Here is a 15,457-nt window from a genome sequence, read left to right as displayed (position 1 = left end):
TTATGCTTGATTACATGGAACCAATGAGCCTAGGACTTTCCTTTTCAAGAACAGTAGAAAGAATGCAATCATAAAACTAAGCTATTGCCATTGGTAACCGTCTAAAATGACTTTGAGAAATTCACTACTGCCAGTTCTTCATGTAGTTATATGAAAAATTGAAGTTGAATAACAGAGTCTATTAAGGATTAGCAAACACTAGGTTTATGAAATAACATATTTATGTAAGTAATAAACCTTTGCCCTAGGCACCACCAGAAACCATATGCCAAGAATGATACAATTGTATCATGTTTGTCTCTTCAGGAAACGTTAAAACATGATACTGAAAAAAATACATGCTATAATCTTTTGATGAGTTGTCAGAAAGTCTTTCAAGCAAAGGATATTAGAGTTTTCCCACAACATGATCTCTCTTAACATGGAGAGATCACTCCACAAACTAATATTTGAACTGAATAAAAATGAAAGCAAATAGCACGGTAACATTTTTTAAAAAGAAATGCTACAAAACAGGAGCATTTTGAAGCAGTGCGGCCTTCTTTGGATAAATTTAAAGTCCTCTTGTTTGATAATTTCTGTACATTTCTAGCCTCCAATATGCATATACTGTAGACAGCTACTGGGGTATTTGTAGGAGACAAGAGTTTACCTAGGAAAAGGGTTTTCTTAAGCATCAACTCAAGTCACCTGCTCAATACAAATTGCTGTTGATAAAGCTCACAAATCAACCCAGGATCACTATTGTTGAAGTGGCTGCACCAGATTTTAAGATGTCTAAAAGAACACAAAGTATTGTGTATGGAAACAGCATAGATGGAGCTTCCTGACAGGAAGAGAATTTGAACAATTCATATGACCTAATGTTCTGAATGCATGAAATAACATGCCTGTTAAAAAGGGTATGTAAATTTGTTCTAGATGAAAGAACAGGACACAATTATAATAAGTTCAATATGAAAGGCAAACAGAGTTAAGGAAAAATAAAGCCAAAGCAGAAGTTTCAAGCAAACAATATAACATGAAGCCAATAAAAACAAAGAGTGAACAATGCTGTAAAAATTATAATTAAATGATGAAAATCTTGATCCACAAAAGGTAGCTTCCTTATCTTAGAATCAACCAACTGCCATGTGCAATCATGATCTTTATGTTATCCACTGACCTTTGTTGGGAATGGAAACTTCGAAGGTTCAGTTTTGCAAGGTGTATGAATAGCTGTCAATGGCGGTGGCCAAATATGGGTCATCTCCTGTTCAGAACACAAACCAAAGATTCCAGAAACCATTATACCTTTAACTTATTGCAAACCAAAAAGCACAGCTTACAAGTGTTTTAAATTAAAATAATGTGGAAAGATGCCAATTCATGCAATAAGATTTACTCTTCTCCTGCCCCCTGCAGTCTCCTGTCCCCTACTGATTGACCGGAAGATTCCCCAAATGCTCCAAAGTGGATTTTACAGGGCTGCAGGGGAAAAGAGAAGGGGGGGGGGTGTCCTTGCACAAGCCGAAGTATTTGCTTTACTACAACACTATCAATGACCAATCCCAACAAAACTTTGTGATCAGAGAATTAAAAAATAATTGTTAGCCTTGTGAACAGGGATAAATTGAAGCAACTATGGGTGGAATCCAATGGATGTTGTTCTACTGACAAAAGGCATCCATCAGGAAAAAAGAGATGGGGACATTTTTAGCAATCGTTCCTTGCATTCTCCCTTGGTCCCATCTAATCATGACAGTCATCACTCGTCATCACCCCCCCCCCAAAATGGGGGGCTTCAAAGGAGAGAATGAATTGTCTCCCTCACTGTCCTGCTGGTATATGTCATTCTGCAGAATAGTAACACCCATGGGATTCTACTTCATTTGTACAAAGAGTCTTAAATGAAACTGCTATATTTACCATATAACCTAAAAGCTTTAGGTTTACCAGAGAGAAATGGAAGGAATAAGTGGAGAGGAAGTTACAACATAATCTTATTTCAAGACTGACTGTGATTAGTCTTTCAGAATTACGTCAATGTCATTTTCATGCAGGATACACAAAAATTATTTGATTGACTTAAGGAAACCTTCCAAGGAAAACAAAACATCTATTTATTTAATCCATCAGTTTTATTGCTAATTTAATATATTGATATGCTTTCCCACTATGCATATTCAATCAATGGGGGGGGGTAAATAACCTTTTTATTTAATGTCTGAAGAGAAAATACAGTAACAAAACATACTGATTTGCATATGCAGGAAAATATTCTTTTAAAATATTTTAAGACTTTACCAAGGAAGACTTTAGAAAAATAATCCGAAAGTATTATTAAAAATAGAGAACAAACTGGTGGATACCAATGGTACACAGAAGAGAAAAAAAGGATAATTGGTTTTTAATGAAATGTTAAGCAATATACAGGGGCAATTGATTTTGGATTTTTTCCAAAAATTCAACACATTTAAGCAAGAAAATCTCAAAAGCCAGAATAAGAGAACAACTTACTTTTAGAATTTCATCCACACTGCTCATGTCACTGGATGCTGATGCCTACAAATGAATGATCAGAACATAACTGGCATATTTGTAATTAAATGTTATGAAACTTCTAGAAAATTCAATTACTTAAAATGGGATTCAAATTCAGTATTAAGGTACAAAGAGCAGCTTTCATACTGCAGATGAAGAGAGACTCTACAAACATCTTTTCATAACTTGTTCACACCTTTGTATTTCTCATCAAAGTTTCCTAAAATGTATGCAGCTGAGGGAAACTATTGTTAACTTTTTTAATTTCTGAGAAAAATGATAATCTAAGCAATATAATTTTAACGTTCCTCTGTTTCATGAATGCTTCACTTACGCACTCATTGTTAAAACCATGTTTATGGAAGACAATCTTACTCAGTTAAGAGTGATCGCCAAAGAAGAAGAAGGTGGTAGAACCCAGTTTCTCATATCCATTTCTTTTTGCACTGTCAGATCCAGCACAAAAAAGAAAAAGGAAATAGTAATCTATGAAGAATTAAATGCCCATATGAATACTGTTTCATACTTGAAATTAAGTGCCAGATGGCATCTTAATTATATTTTAAAGTGCAAGACACTGCAGAACAATGACAGTACACATTCTCTCACTTTTTCTTTTCAAAAGGGGTGTTATGTCCAAGTCAGTTATATTCACAGTTGACCCACTGAAATCAATCTATTCAAATTAACCTGTAATAGTTCAATTACATTGTTTTCAATTATTCTACTCTGAGTATGACCAAGTAGGAGGGTTGTATCTAATACTTTGTCTGTGTGAGCTGAATGGACTTTTGCTTGTGCAATGGGACTTCATTTGCCCCTGTAGTCTCCTGGACTTCCCTCAAAGCCTGGAAACCCTCCAGAACAGTTTTAGGTACTGGAGGGGGTGGGGCTTGTAGAGGAAGGAAAGGAAGGGAAAGTCCTGTTGTGCAAATCCATTCATGTAGCAATGAATTCCAACCAGTCATTTGTGACTGGGAAGTAGATGAGGCTGCTATATGCTTGTTAATAAAACACCATTATTAAAAGTCAATATTTAGCACAATTTTATCTTCCACTATGGTGGAGCAGAAGCTCAACTGAGTTGTAAATAAAATAATAATAATGTCACATTAGTGTTTATTTAAAGCTGAAACACCCAAGCAAAAACATGTGCCGGGCCACACCAGCATAAATGCTCAGTTATTAGAATCATGGCAGATCAGAAAGCTGTAAATCCTTCAATTGTCAAAGAAATTGAAATTAAAAGAAATTATTGCATTTTAGTTAGGTGTGTTCCTTACATACAACTCAATAAAAGTATTTTTCTAAGCAGTCTCTCTTATCCATGGAATAAGCACAAATGAGCTTTATTTTATTTTACTTTTTTTAAGGCAACTTACGTCAAGCGGCTGAGATGGAATTTTCAGCTTTGTTAGATGTGCTTTACCAGGTTTCAGTTCATTCGTATTGTTGCTGTGTGTCTGGCTACTGTAGTGTTCAGAAGATAGCTTTGGTTCCATGGACTCCTGACCATCCATAGGCCTTACATAGGCAGTAGGCTTCTGCAACATTGTGTTAGATTTAGACATAAGCGAAGGAGGGAAAGCCTGACTACCACTAGAAAAGGAAGGGACACGGGAGGGTGAGTCCCAGCTGGCATCAGGGTCTCGCGGAGATTTGGAGCGCTGATGTTCCTTGCTGTGATGATCATTTCCATGAGACCTGGAATGACTGGAGTTCAGAGAAGAAACAGCAGGTGGTTTTCCAGGGCTGGAAGAACGGGACTTTGAATGTTCAGATCCATGCTGGGCTTTTTTACGGCTACTGCTGCTCCCACTACTGCTATATGAGTCACGGTCGTGCCTTTGCCCACTACTGCTAGTGTTATTGCCACTGTTGCGCTGGCCACCATGTCCACTCTGTAAACCTATGGAACGCTTCTGTGACTGGGAAGAAGTGCTAGGTGCTGGACCTACAGGCGTCCATTTGCTGCTCTGATGAGAGCCAGTACTGTGCCTCTGATCACCAAAGAAACTTTGGTTTGATTTTTCATCTGTTGTTGATGGTACTGTTGGTTTAGGAATTTCAACAAGCTTCTGGAGGGACCGGTCACCTATAAAATCCTTCATTTCATCATAGTTTCCAAGCATACTTTGGATACGGCTAGATAATTTATCTTCTTTGCTGGTCTGTGTAAGGAACAAAAACACGATGCAGAAGTTTATTTTAAAATACACTCCTTCTACAATTAAACTTTTGGGTCAGCTGAATGTCCTTTATGATAACATATATTTGAAATTTACCTACAGAATAAAGCAGTCAGTCTTTATTTTGCACCGAAAATAAAATTAACTTGGGAACCACTTAATCTGCCATCCACAATGGCTAATGCTTACTGATTTCAACAAAATTCATTTTATCATGAATATACTAATAGTACTGTGGGCTTTTATTGATTAATTGCCACCAATAAACTATAAACTAAAGTTTAATTAACTGATTACTAAAACCAATATAAATTATATCTAGCTCTTCAATCATATTGAATCATATTGTTTCTTACTAGAAGATGGAATATTCCATGACAAAAATATTCAAGATCCAGCAATTACTGGTTACTTGTTTATTAAAATGCAATTTATTCTACTCCTGTGAAAGTGTCCTTTCCTTTAGAAAGCTCAAAAGAAGCCTCATTTCAGATGTGCAGTATAAATAATATATTAGAAACATCTCTTTTCTAAAACAGAAGAACATTTTCATATCATACTGACATCCTATACAGCAAGGGTGGCAGACTGTTTCCCCCAGCAGTCTAGATCAGTATCTGCTGTACCCCCCACAAGCTAAATCTGAGCTGTGGGTGGGGCTACCCATCTGTCAGTCAAAGGTGAGCCCCTCTGAATATGTGCTCCCAGTGCGCTTTCAAAGGGGCTTGATTTAGGAGCAGGAAGCAGTTTCAACTAACACCAATGCTTAAAGTCTCCCATTTTAGCCATGATTTCAATGCAAACTACTTGCTGATCCTGGAGCATGTCTTGTTCCAGCAAAGGCACAAGAGGGAACTCACTTTAAGGTTCCAATTGTTCCTCTGACACCACATTGATACCTGGGCCCACATTTGATATCACATATGGCATATGGGCCAGAGGTTCCTCACCCCTACTGTACAGAAACAAAACTTGCAGTTAAGGAATCCAACAGCGTAGTCATTAGGAAATATCCAACACTGCATCAGTGAAATTCCCCTTTCTCTTGTCCTCCCCTGCAACCTCAGTGCCCTCCAATGTACTGGAGGGTTCCTCAACTCTCTAGAGCAGACCTGGGAGGCATGCAGGGAGCTGTAGGAGGAGGAGGAGGAGGGAAGTCACACTGTTCTTGCAGAAATATGTTCCGCTTGTGAATTGGCACCATTGAATAGCACCCATTATATTTATCATTCCAGAAATGCACAAATGATTCTCTGTAAAACCCTAACCAGATTTTCCTTCTAACGCTACCATTCACCAAACAGAGTGGCCATGACAAGCAGTCCCTCTACATGTCTCTCAACCAGAACATATAAGGGGTCTTTCCTGGTTCTGCTAAGTAACTGTTCAAAGGACCAAAAGGCGAAATCTCCATTTACGGAGGCTTTCAGGATGCTTTCTTAGGAATTCCCAAGACGTCACATTCATTAGGATTTGTATGGTTCTGGGAGCAAAATGAGAAAAGCTCTAAAAGCTTCTTATGCTAGAAGAAACAGTTTAAAAACTGGTTTTTGCACATTTAGAAACCAATCAGATTTTTAAAAGTAGTAAAGCTCAAGCAACAAAGATAAATAGATAATTTTAAAAATCCTCTTAAATAACTGAAACTCATTTATTATTATAATCTCTACTCACATGCCTTTCAGGTAGTTTAAGCTGCACTCCTCTTACTTAGTATTTCAGTACACTGTATCTACCTCTTTCCATCATGCATGTACTTTTAAAAAACAAGACTAAAAACATAAATGACTACTTTCCCTTCTTTTAGCTTCTTCCACTCCTATGAATATTTTTAAAGGATAGAAGAAGCAAGTAAGATTTCAGTTTTTCTGTCTTTCTAGTGACTGTTAGTCAAAATCAGCACTGGTCAATCTTATAGCTGGGGTGAATTCAGCCCTTCTAGAACTGCCCTCGTTGCCCAGGCCAAACCATATATAACATGGCTAAAAGCCTATACTAGAGCAGTGTTATAGATATCTTAAGTGGCATTTTTAAATGTAAGGTGGCTGAAGGAGGAACAAGATCAGACAGACAGGTCATTGTGCCTTCCTTCCGTCGTGTTTCATGTATTATTATTTAAGAAATTTATACCACACTTTTTACTATGTATCACAAAGCTGCTTACAAAAATAATTAATGAAGCATGAAACCGAAAAAAATTAAAACAGATTAAAATACAAGAGAGCAGAAAACAGCACCCACAATGCAAAGGCCTCCTGAAAGAAAACCATTTTAACCTGATGTACACAAAAATGGCAAAGGAGACAATGGGTCTCCTTACTCACACCTCACCATGGATAGATACATACATTGCAATGTATTCTGTAGGCTGCCTGATATCAAACGTGTACTAGTCAACACAAATCCCTTCACCATATGTATTTTTTTGTAATAAACAGCACAACTTTGAGACAAGCACCTTGAATGAGTCGTTAACTACTAAAAATCACAGACCAAAATAATTAGATGGTATTGATTGTCCAGTAACCACACCTTGAAGAACACAGAGAAGGAATATGGTATTGAGAAGGATAGGAAACATGTACCCAAGTTAACTTTAAATTCAGGGATATGAAGAAAATGTCACTGTTAGTGAAATGCACATGCTAAATGACACACAATTAAAAAAAATTAACCTTTAATCAATCTGTTGCCAGAACGAGAGGTGTACGGGGATACATTTGCAGCCTCACAAAAACAAGTCAGTATTTAAAGCAAAACAAAACCCAAATTTCTCAAACTGACAGTATTTCATAACCCAGTCTTCCTTGTAGTTTGGTTTCAATCTTACTCACAACAGCTACAATTAGATTTAACTGCATGAACAAAGCAAATTAGCAGTATTAACTAGTGAACCTTACAAATAAAGAGCTAGACTAAAAACATCAAGCTCCAACAATTACTTGTAATTAATAGACTATTGTCTACAAAGTTCAAAAATGTTAATATGCTGTATTACTCTTTTACTACAAAGGCAAGAGTACTTTATAACAATTATCTGTTCAAATACTTTAGGGCTCTAATTCACATTTATCATTTCTATAATTTCAATTTAGGCTGTTCAACTGCAAGCTGGTTTCAAGTGTGGATAGTTAGTGATATTAGCGTAATGAGATATTTAATTCTTTCTTTTTTTAAAAAAATGTTGATACAACGTCCTTGTGTTAAAACCATAGCAGTCATAAAATTCTAGTAATCTTATATTTCAGCAACATTACTTTAAAAATGTTCAAATCATAACAATACAACTTCCAGGTTTCTTTGTTTTTTCTAGATCTAGAGCAACAGGTCTTAATCTCTTCCACAGTCAAGGCTCTTGTAGACTCTTGCCTACATCACAGGAATTTTGAGGATGTAAGACTTGGAACCACTATATAAATGACATTTATTTGTATTTTAATGAAACCATATGATACTGAAGTTGTATTACAGCGGAAAAAACTCAAACCATTTTAATTTGGAGTGAGAGAAAAACTGCATTTTTAAAAAACCTCATGCACTTACAACTTTATATGGTTCAGCAAAGAGAGGAGAGTTAGGTGGAAAGGCTTCTTCACCCTGCTGAATTTCTTGATTACGCCTCTCTCTTTCTTTGATACGCAGCGCATTCCGGTCTTCACGGTTCATGTTGCTATGAACAAAAACAATTTGATTACCTAAATGGGTACAGAGGTAAAAGAACTGATGAAGGGTTGTCCCCTAGACAGTCTTATGAACCCCCCTCCCCTTTAACACCATCCGGTGCATTCTTTTTAAGATAGGGAATGCCTCAACACTACAACTTGCCTTACAGATATGACACTGGTATAACTTATGCAATTACTTTGATATGTAAAACCGCAAAGCATTATTTAAACAAACTCCTACTCTTAGATCATGTTACCTGCATAATTAGAATAGGCCAATCGAGAAGAGAATCAAAGGTTTTTATCAAATTAAACACGTTATTAACTTCAGCTTTCTATTTTTTATGGTTATTCAAATCACCTCCCACCAGCCAGCCTATGAACACACATTCCCATATACAACAATTGCCATCTACGTTTGATCTACCTCATTTTTCTTTCTTTCTGTCCCCAACAGAGCCTCCTTGGTGTCCATCCTCCGTAGCATGCTCTCAGCTTTGCTGTTTCTAGGTTCCCTAAAAATGACATTTCTACTCTAAATACACATTTCAGTAAACATCTCCAAATTTACAACAACCTCTAAAAATGCCTACACTTCCTCCCTGAATAGGAGCTTCTGATCCTTGTGGGTTAAGAACTTGGAAGGTTTCCCTTATAAAACAGGCTTACTGACATCTGACGTAACAGAACACTGCTTTAATTTGACCTACTGCTCTAAATATAAGCCATAAATCTAAAAGGATTCCCCTTAAGCTCAAGGAAGCATCTAAGTTAAGAACAAGATTCTACTTACAAGAAAGTTTGTGAACACAGTGTGCTGAGTGCAAAGTCACACTAAGAGTGTTTCATGTTCAGAACACTAACTTACTTTCAATCAGGGCTGAGTTTTAGTTTGGATTTCCAAGGTGAGGGCAGGGTAGACAACAAATTTGGAAGGGGGGGTTAATTCACAGCGGCCACCACTTTTCTTTCCCAAAAGTCATCTAGAGCGATACCACGTGCAACCTGCCTCCATCTAATTTTTGGTCATTGCCCCCTCCCACTGCAGCCCATGTTACTGTACTGGGCCTTTCCTGAGTCCTAAAACCTTCAGTAGAGGCTTCTTGAGGGTGCATGGGCTGCAGTGGAAAAATGGTGGCAGGAAAACCTCATTAAATAAGTACACCTCTGATCACAAAGCTGGATATCCTCTTAGGTCAACTTCAATTAACACTATTTTCACAATAATTTGATTTCTGCAGAAGGAAGTTAAGTTGTGGAATCTCCATGAAGTTCTCTTACTTTATATAGTGTGGGTGGGGAACTGTAGGCCCAGAGGCCAAATATAGCTCTCTAGGCCTCTGTCTCACCCTTGGCATTCATCCTGGGCAAGTCCCTCTCCCCAGTCTACACCCCTCCCCAGGCCTGCTCTGCACCCATATTGAGTGCTTCTGCCTGGCTGGAATATGTCCTTGACCTCTAACAATGATTCTTGGTAACCTAGATGGAGGGTGTGGGTGTGTGGATATAGAACCTCTGACTTTTGTGTGACTGGATAGTAGCCTACTATAGAAGGCAAGAGTCACAATCCATTCTTGCCTCTGGCCTCATCCATCAGTGGCATGAAGCCCCCAGAAGTTCTTCCATGAGAGAATGCAGCCCTCAGTTCCCCACTCCTGTTATAAAAAGAGACTATTTAATGTGCAGTATCTTCTAAACACATAGGTATGCGGTCACCCCAAGATTTCCAGAGCAATAAGTTTAACTGCCACTAATAACCACTTGATGGGGCACAGTGAAGAGCTTCTTCACAAGAAACATCTGGCTGATGACTTATTGCACAGAACATTTATAGTCAATCCACTCCCTCCCAATCACAGATTGAGCCGAGTAAACTCTCAAAGGTTCTGGAAAGCTCACAAAGGTTCATCGCAAAACTGAATCTTTCGTAACCATTAACAGCTAGTGGAATAAATCTCACTTTACGCATTTTGTATAATCCATTGCCTTCTCGGTAACACCCTCCTTTATAAACTAGAATGGAAGTACAGTCATACCTCATGTTACGTTTGCTTCACGTTACAGCTTTTCAGGTTACGAACACGGCAAACCCAGAAGTGTTTACTTCCGGGTTCAGTGCATGCGCAGAAGCAATCTGTGTGCTTTGTGCATGCGCAGTAGCAAAACTCTACTTACAGACTTTTCGGGGTGCGGGTGGCACCCTGAAACAGATCACATTCAGAAGTTGAGCTACAACTGTAATGGATTATATCTAATGCTAAGTGTGACTTATGGGACTTCCCCTCCCCCCACACCATCAAAATCTTCTCCAGAGGGTCTTGCAACCCTCTAGAGCAGTGTTCCCCAACCTTGGGCCTCCAGCTGTTTTTGGACTACAACTCCCATCATCCCTCGCTAGCAAGACCAGTGGTCAAGGATGATGGGAATTGTAGTCCAAAAACAGCTGAAGGCCCAAGGTTGGGGAACACTGCTCTAGAGCAGATGTAGAGGGTATGCCAGGGCTGCAGGGAGGCGAGAAGGGGGAAATTTTGTTGTGCAAGTAGGAAGTCTGTTGCACTAGCGGAATAGCAGTGTTGGATACTACCCAACATTTTTAAACAGAATGCACCATTTTTCCAGAATGAGAAATATTACTATGAATATTAAAGACAGAATGCGTTAGGAAATCATGAAATTGCTCTAGCTATGATGTTTAGCTTTTATATTAAAAAGTATTATTTGAAACATGCCTAGAAGGCAAACAATTAACTTAGTAACTTTAATTAACCTTTAAGCAGGCAAAACAGCAACAGTTATTTACTAAATTAGAAGCTTTATAACAAAAGCAAAAGCAAACTTCAATCAGTAATTATCTTTAAAAACCAACATTGCAGGTGACTTTTCAAACCTTAAGCTTGTCCTCAGGCAAATATACTTGGAAGGTAGAAGGATAAACATCACTGAAGATCAAATGCAGTGACATACTAAGTGTTAAAACCAGAGTTAAAGACATTCTTTCACTACCATCAACTATCTATGAAAGGGTGATTTTGAAAAATTAAACTCTACTTATTTATTTTAAAGCTGCAAGACGGTCCAGGAATCAGCACGTTTTTACATGAGTAGAATGTGTCCTTTTATTTAAAATGCATCTCTGGGTTATTTGTGGGGCATAGAAATTTGTTCATTCCCCCCCCCCCGCAAAAAATTACAGTCCGGCCCACCACATGGTCTGAGGGACGGTGGACCGGCCCATGGCTGAAAAAGGTTGCTGACCCCTGTTCTATGACAATAAGAACATTTATTCTGAAACACTTAGCGTTTTGCCCAAAGGCAGAAGTTTACATATCAATCTTTAAAAGTCATTCTACCTTCATTTGACGACAAAAAAAAAAAATCACATATACTAGGAAATTGGTAGGATAAAGGATATCAAGATGTCAAAGGATGTCACCATTTTTGGATGTGGTTTCATTTCCTCCTACTCACCCCTATCATTACCTAATACGTTCTAAACTACAGTACTGTCCTCTTAAGAACATGCACAATTGCTATACTGGGTGATACTATTGGTCCATGTAGTTCAATACCGTTCATACCGACTGGCAGTGGCTCTCCAGGGTTTAACACTTTCAGGCAGTCTTTCCCAGATCTATGTCAAGATGTCAGCTTTAACCTGGAACTTTTAGGATGCAAAGCACATGCAGTATCACTGAGATACAGTGCAGTGCTATTCAAATCAAATTATGTACTGTATAGCCGACTGCCATGTTTCATGCCCAAAACACAAATATAAGCATTTACGCATTTATGTATAAGGCTTTTTGAAAAACAAGATTTAAAAATTCTATTAAAGAATGTTAGTGAGTTTTGAAGTATCTCCTTGAGAAGAAATCACCATTTCAGTGGTCTTGAGGGCTTTTGAATGGTTTGTTGTTTAAATGCTTTCATAAGCAAAAGCACATTCAGTGCCAGTGAAGTAGACATGATGCAACATGAGCTATGTTTGCCAATATTTGGCTATGAATGATAAATAAGCTCCAGCACAGCTATAAATAACTAGGTCTTTGTTATTCCTATCCACCTAACTACCACCAGAAATAGTTAGAAGTACAGCAGATCTAAGAAATCATTTCAAAATACCATGTAAATGCTGAGCTAATACAGTTCTACACAAACTTGTATAATCTAAAATGAGCAATTTATTTCATTTATCAGTTACTTTTTACAATAAAGTCTCAAAGTAACGTGACAAAAGTATGTAAAAGACAATTTAAAACCAGGAAAAAACTAAAACAACTGACAATACAAAATCCACAATATATTATTAAGGACTAAGTTCTACCCTCCACTCTAAAATATGAGCACCACCCAAGGAGGCAACATTAATTAACTGAAGGCCTTTGGGTCATTTCTGATATATGCTTCTGAAAGCTAAGGGTAAATACATTTGCTCAGTAAGAAATTCAAAAAGTCTTGAAATAAGTGGTGTAATATACCCATTGTGCACAATAATGTGTCCCTATCTTTCAAAGGCAGGTACGTATCTTTTAGTTTAGTATCCAATGGTTGGCTCTGATGCACAGCAAACTTGTATCAATGCATGTATCTGATATATACAGGCATTCATGTCAGCATCAGTTACAGACTGCCTCACTCGTAGCAATAATGTTGGCATAGGGCTGTTATAATCTTGCACATAAAAGGGGCTTTTAAAAATCGTACTTCAGCTGAAACTGCCAGGAATGTAATAATGCAGAATAAACATATGAGGGCATAGTTTGCCAAGTTCGCAATTAAATGCCATAATCTGTTATGTTTATTTCTCTCACCTTTAATACCAGGTCTGAAGCTCTGTCACTTTAATAAATATCAGTTTATTTGATAACAGGATAAAATATGGCTTCATGTGACATTCTTTGTCAAATAACAATATAATGAATTAAAATAATTAAGTCTCAATATTATGAGAGTATCAGAGATGACAGTTTCTCTATAATTGGAACCTCGTTGTTCCAAAGGAAGCATAAAAAAGCTGCCAACTTGTTTGGTTGCAGTTACGAGATTCCCCAGTTATGATAAGCCCTGCTGACTGAAGTTAGTAAAGTTATAGTTGCACTGGTCTGTTTCCAAAAGTGTTTCTACTTCATTCAAAATACACAGGATTATTCTAGCCTGGCTGTTCCTTGTTTCACCAACAAAGCAAAAAGCAAGCTAAAAGACAACAAAACAACATTCAAAGTTGGCTTCATCCACTTTCATTCTGCAAGCTCTAATAAACCTTTATCAGCTTTGTCTATCACTGAAATAAAACAAACTGTCTTTGGTTTCAACAGTTTCCTGTTCAGTTATCCTTATACCAGTGGATGACTTGAGCTTCACTTAATTCATAGGACCTACAGTATTCAGGACAAAAGCCACCAGACAAAGAAATTAATATATCAACACTATTTGGAGAAAAGCTGGATATTATTCCAGAGAATTTGATATTTAGGGTCATATCCAGTGTGAGTCATACTCAGAATGCACTTAAATTCTACAAGTTCACTGATTTCAATGGTGCTAATCTGAGTATGACGTACTTAGATATCACTCTTAGTTCTTGTAGTTACAGAATGATTAGCATGCAGAGTTTCTGTGGGGCATGCTTTTACATGCCCAAGTACATAGCTCTGACAGTTCCTGATGTATTGTCTTATTTCCATAATTAATTAAACTCAAAAATATATGTGAACCAATAGTATGTAGGTATTCATCATTTCTCTGTAGATTCAAATACACAGTCTGTACATTACTATCCACTATAGCTTATTCACTGCCTTAATGTAACATTAGTCATATAATCAAATCATCAGGTTAAGACTATTTGATATATGTCAGATGACTGAGAAACCAACTACGGCAAGAAGTGGAAGTACTGTAGAAACACAATGGAATTAACAGCTCTCTCATTGCTCAGGAATGTGATGCCTACAAAGGTATCATCACCTTCTTAACTGAGCAGAACTTCTTATGAATACATCAACAATTTTAGTATCTTCTCCAATGTATTATCTCACTTAACTGCAAAAATGAACAAGAATTTGGCTCAACTCTCTTGAAGCAGAAACTTTTCCAAAGTCATATGGCCACAAGCTTGAGCCTTAACATATTGTCACAATTACACTCTGCCAACACTTCGGATGGTGACCCTCAATGCCTTTCTGTTGCCATTTGATGTTCCCATCCCCTTTCCTCACTGTCCAATTTCCTTCAAACCTCAGCCCAAAATTTGTCTCTTCTATAAGGCTTTGGGCTTAAAGCTGCATTCCAGTACACATTTAGCTGCAAAGAACTCTCATTGAAAGCAATGGGACTTACTTTTGAGTAACATAGGATTGCACTAACCTTAGCCCACATTCCCAACTAAAATTAAGCCATGTGCATGTAGCTACATTTGTTTGCATCCATTTCCCCCAGTCTAACATTTTTACTATAACTATTAAGAACAGGAACCCATCTTCTGCTTCAGTAATGATGAGTGTGTGCATGGTTGTGTGTCAATTGGATGAATGTAAAATGGTTGCTTCCAGTACACGGTTATTCAATTGGATTTTAACCATCCTGAGATTTTTCGATTAAGGGTGCTACATATTGTTTGTGTGTGTGTGTGTGTGTGTGTGTGTGTGTGCGCACACACACACACACCTGCTTCTTCTGGCAGTCTGCTCAGTATTCTGTTGTATAGGAGGGCACTTTGCCTCCTCCTCACCTAGAACTGAAACCAAGGAGTCTGTCAGTGGAAGGTTGGGTTGCAATGATAGTCCGCTAAGCTTCTGTTCTGGACACACAGAGAAGAGTGCTTTGTTCCTTGTGTGGCTCAACAAAGAAACATAATGAGCTGATGAAGTGACACAGGGACCCATGCCTTCACTTACAAGCCTTCTATGCTCAGCAACCAGGCAGTGAAGCCCCTTTCTGCACATCCGGCACAGAAACCAGGTGAGGAGAGAACAAGGCAGGGAACATTCTATGTGCCCGCCACTAGTCAGCTTCATTTAAAATGTTTTCCTCACCTACTCATAAGAAAGCCTAGAAAGATCCCTCTACTCTACCAACTCC

The 15,457-nt window shown here is 37.9% G+C and overlaps 1 protein-coding gene across 3 annotated transcripts in view; it reads right to left on the bottom strand.

Annotated features, from left to right (window-relative positions):
* AFF4 (ALF transcription elongation factor 4) overlaps positions 1 to 15,457 on the bottom strand; it is a gene marked incomplete at its 5' end in the record, with an annotated part of 52,931 nt that overhangs the window by 31,363 nt on the left and 6,111 nt on the right. The window contains 5 exons of one of the 3 annotated variants that reach the window (XM_082213700.1): positions 1,166 to 1,252; positions 2,500 to 2,544; positions 3,906 to 4,694; positions 8,256 to 8,382; positions 8,805 to 8,892. In XM_082213700.1, the coding sequence (XP_082069826.1) occupies positions 1,166 to 1,252; positions 2,500 to 2,544; positions 3,906 to 4,694; positions 8,256 to 8,382; positions 8,805 to 8,809 (1,053 nt within the window). Of the gene's footprint in view, positions 1 to 1,165; positions 1,253 to 2,499; positions 2,545 to 3,905; positions 4,695 to 8,255; positions 8,383 to 8,804; positions 8,906 to 15,457 lie in introns of those variants that run through there. The other 2 variants (XM_082213699.1, XM_082213701.1) reach the window with 2 other exon arrangements.

The sequence above is a fragment of the Podarcis vaucheri genome (genome assembly GCF_965113315.1).
Source record: "Podarcis vaucheri genome assembly, chromosome: 2".
In the NCBI taxonomy this organism is placed as follows: Eukaryota; Metazoa; Chordata; class Lepidosauria; order Squamata; family Lacertidae; genus Podarcis; species Podarcis vaucheri.
This window is presented reverse-complemented; position numbering and strand designations above follow the sequence as displayed.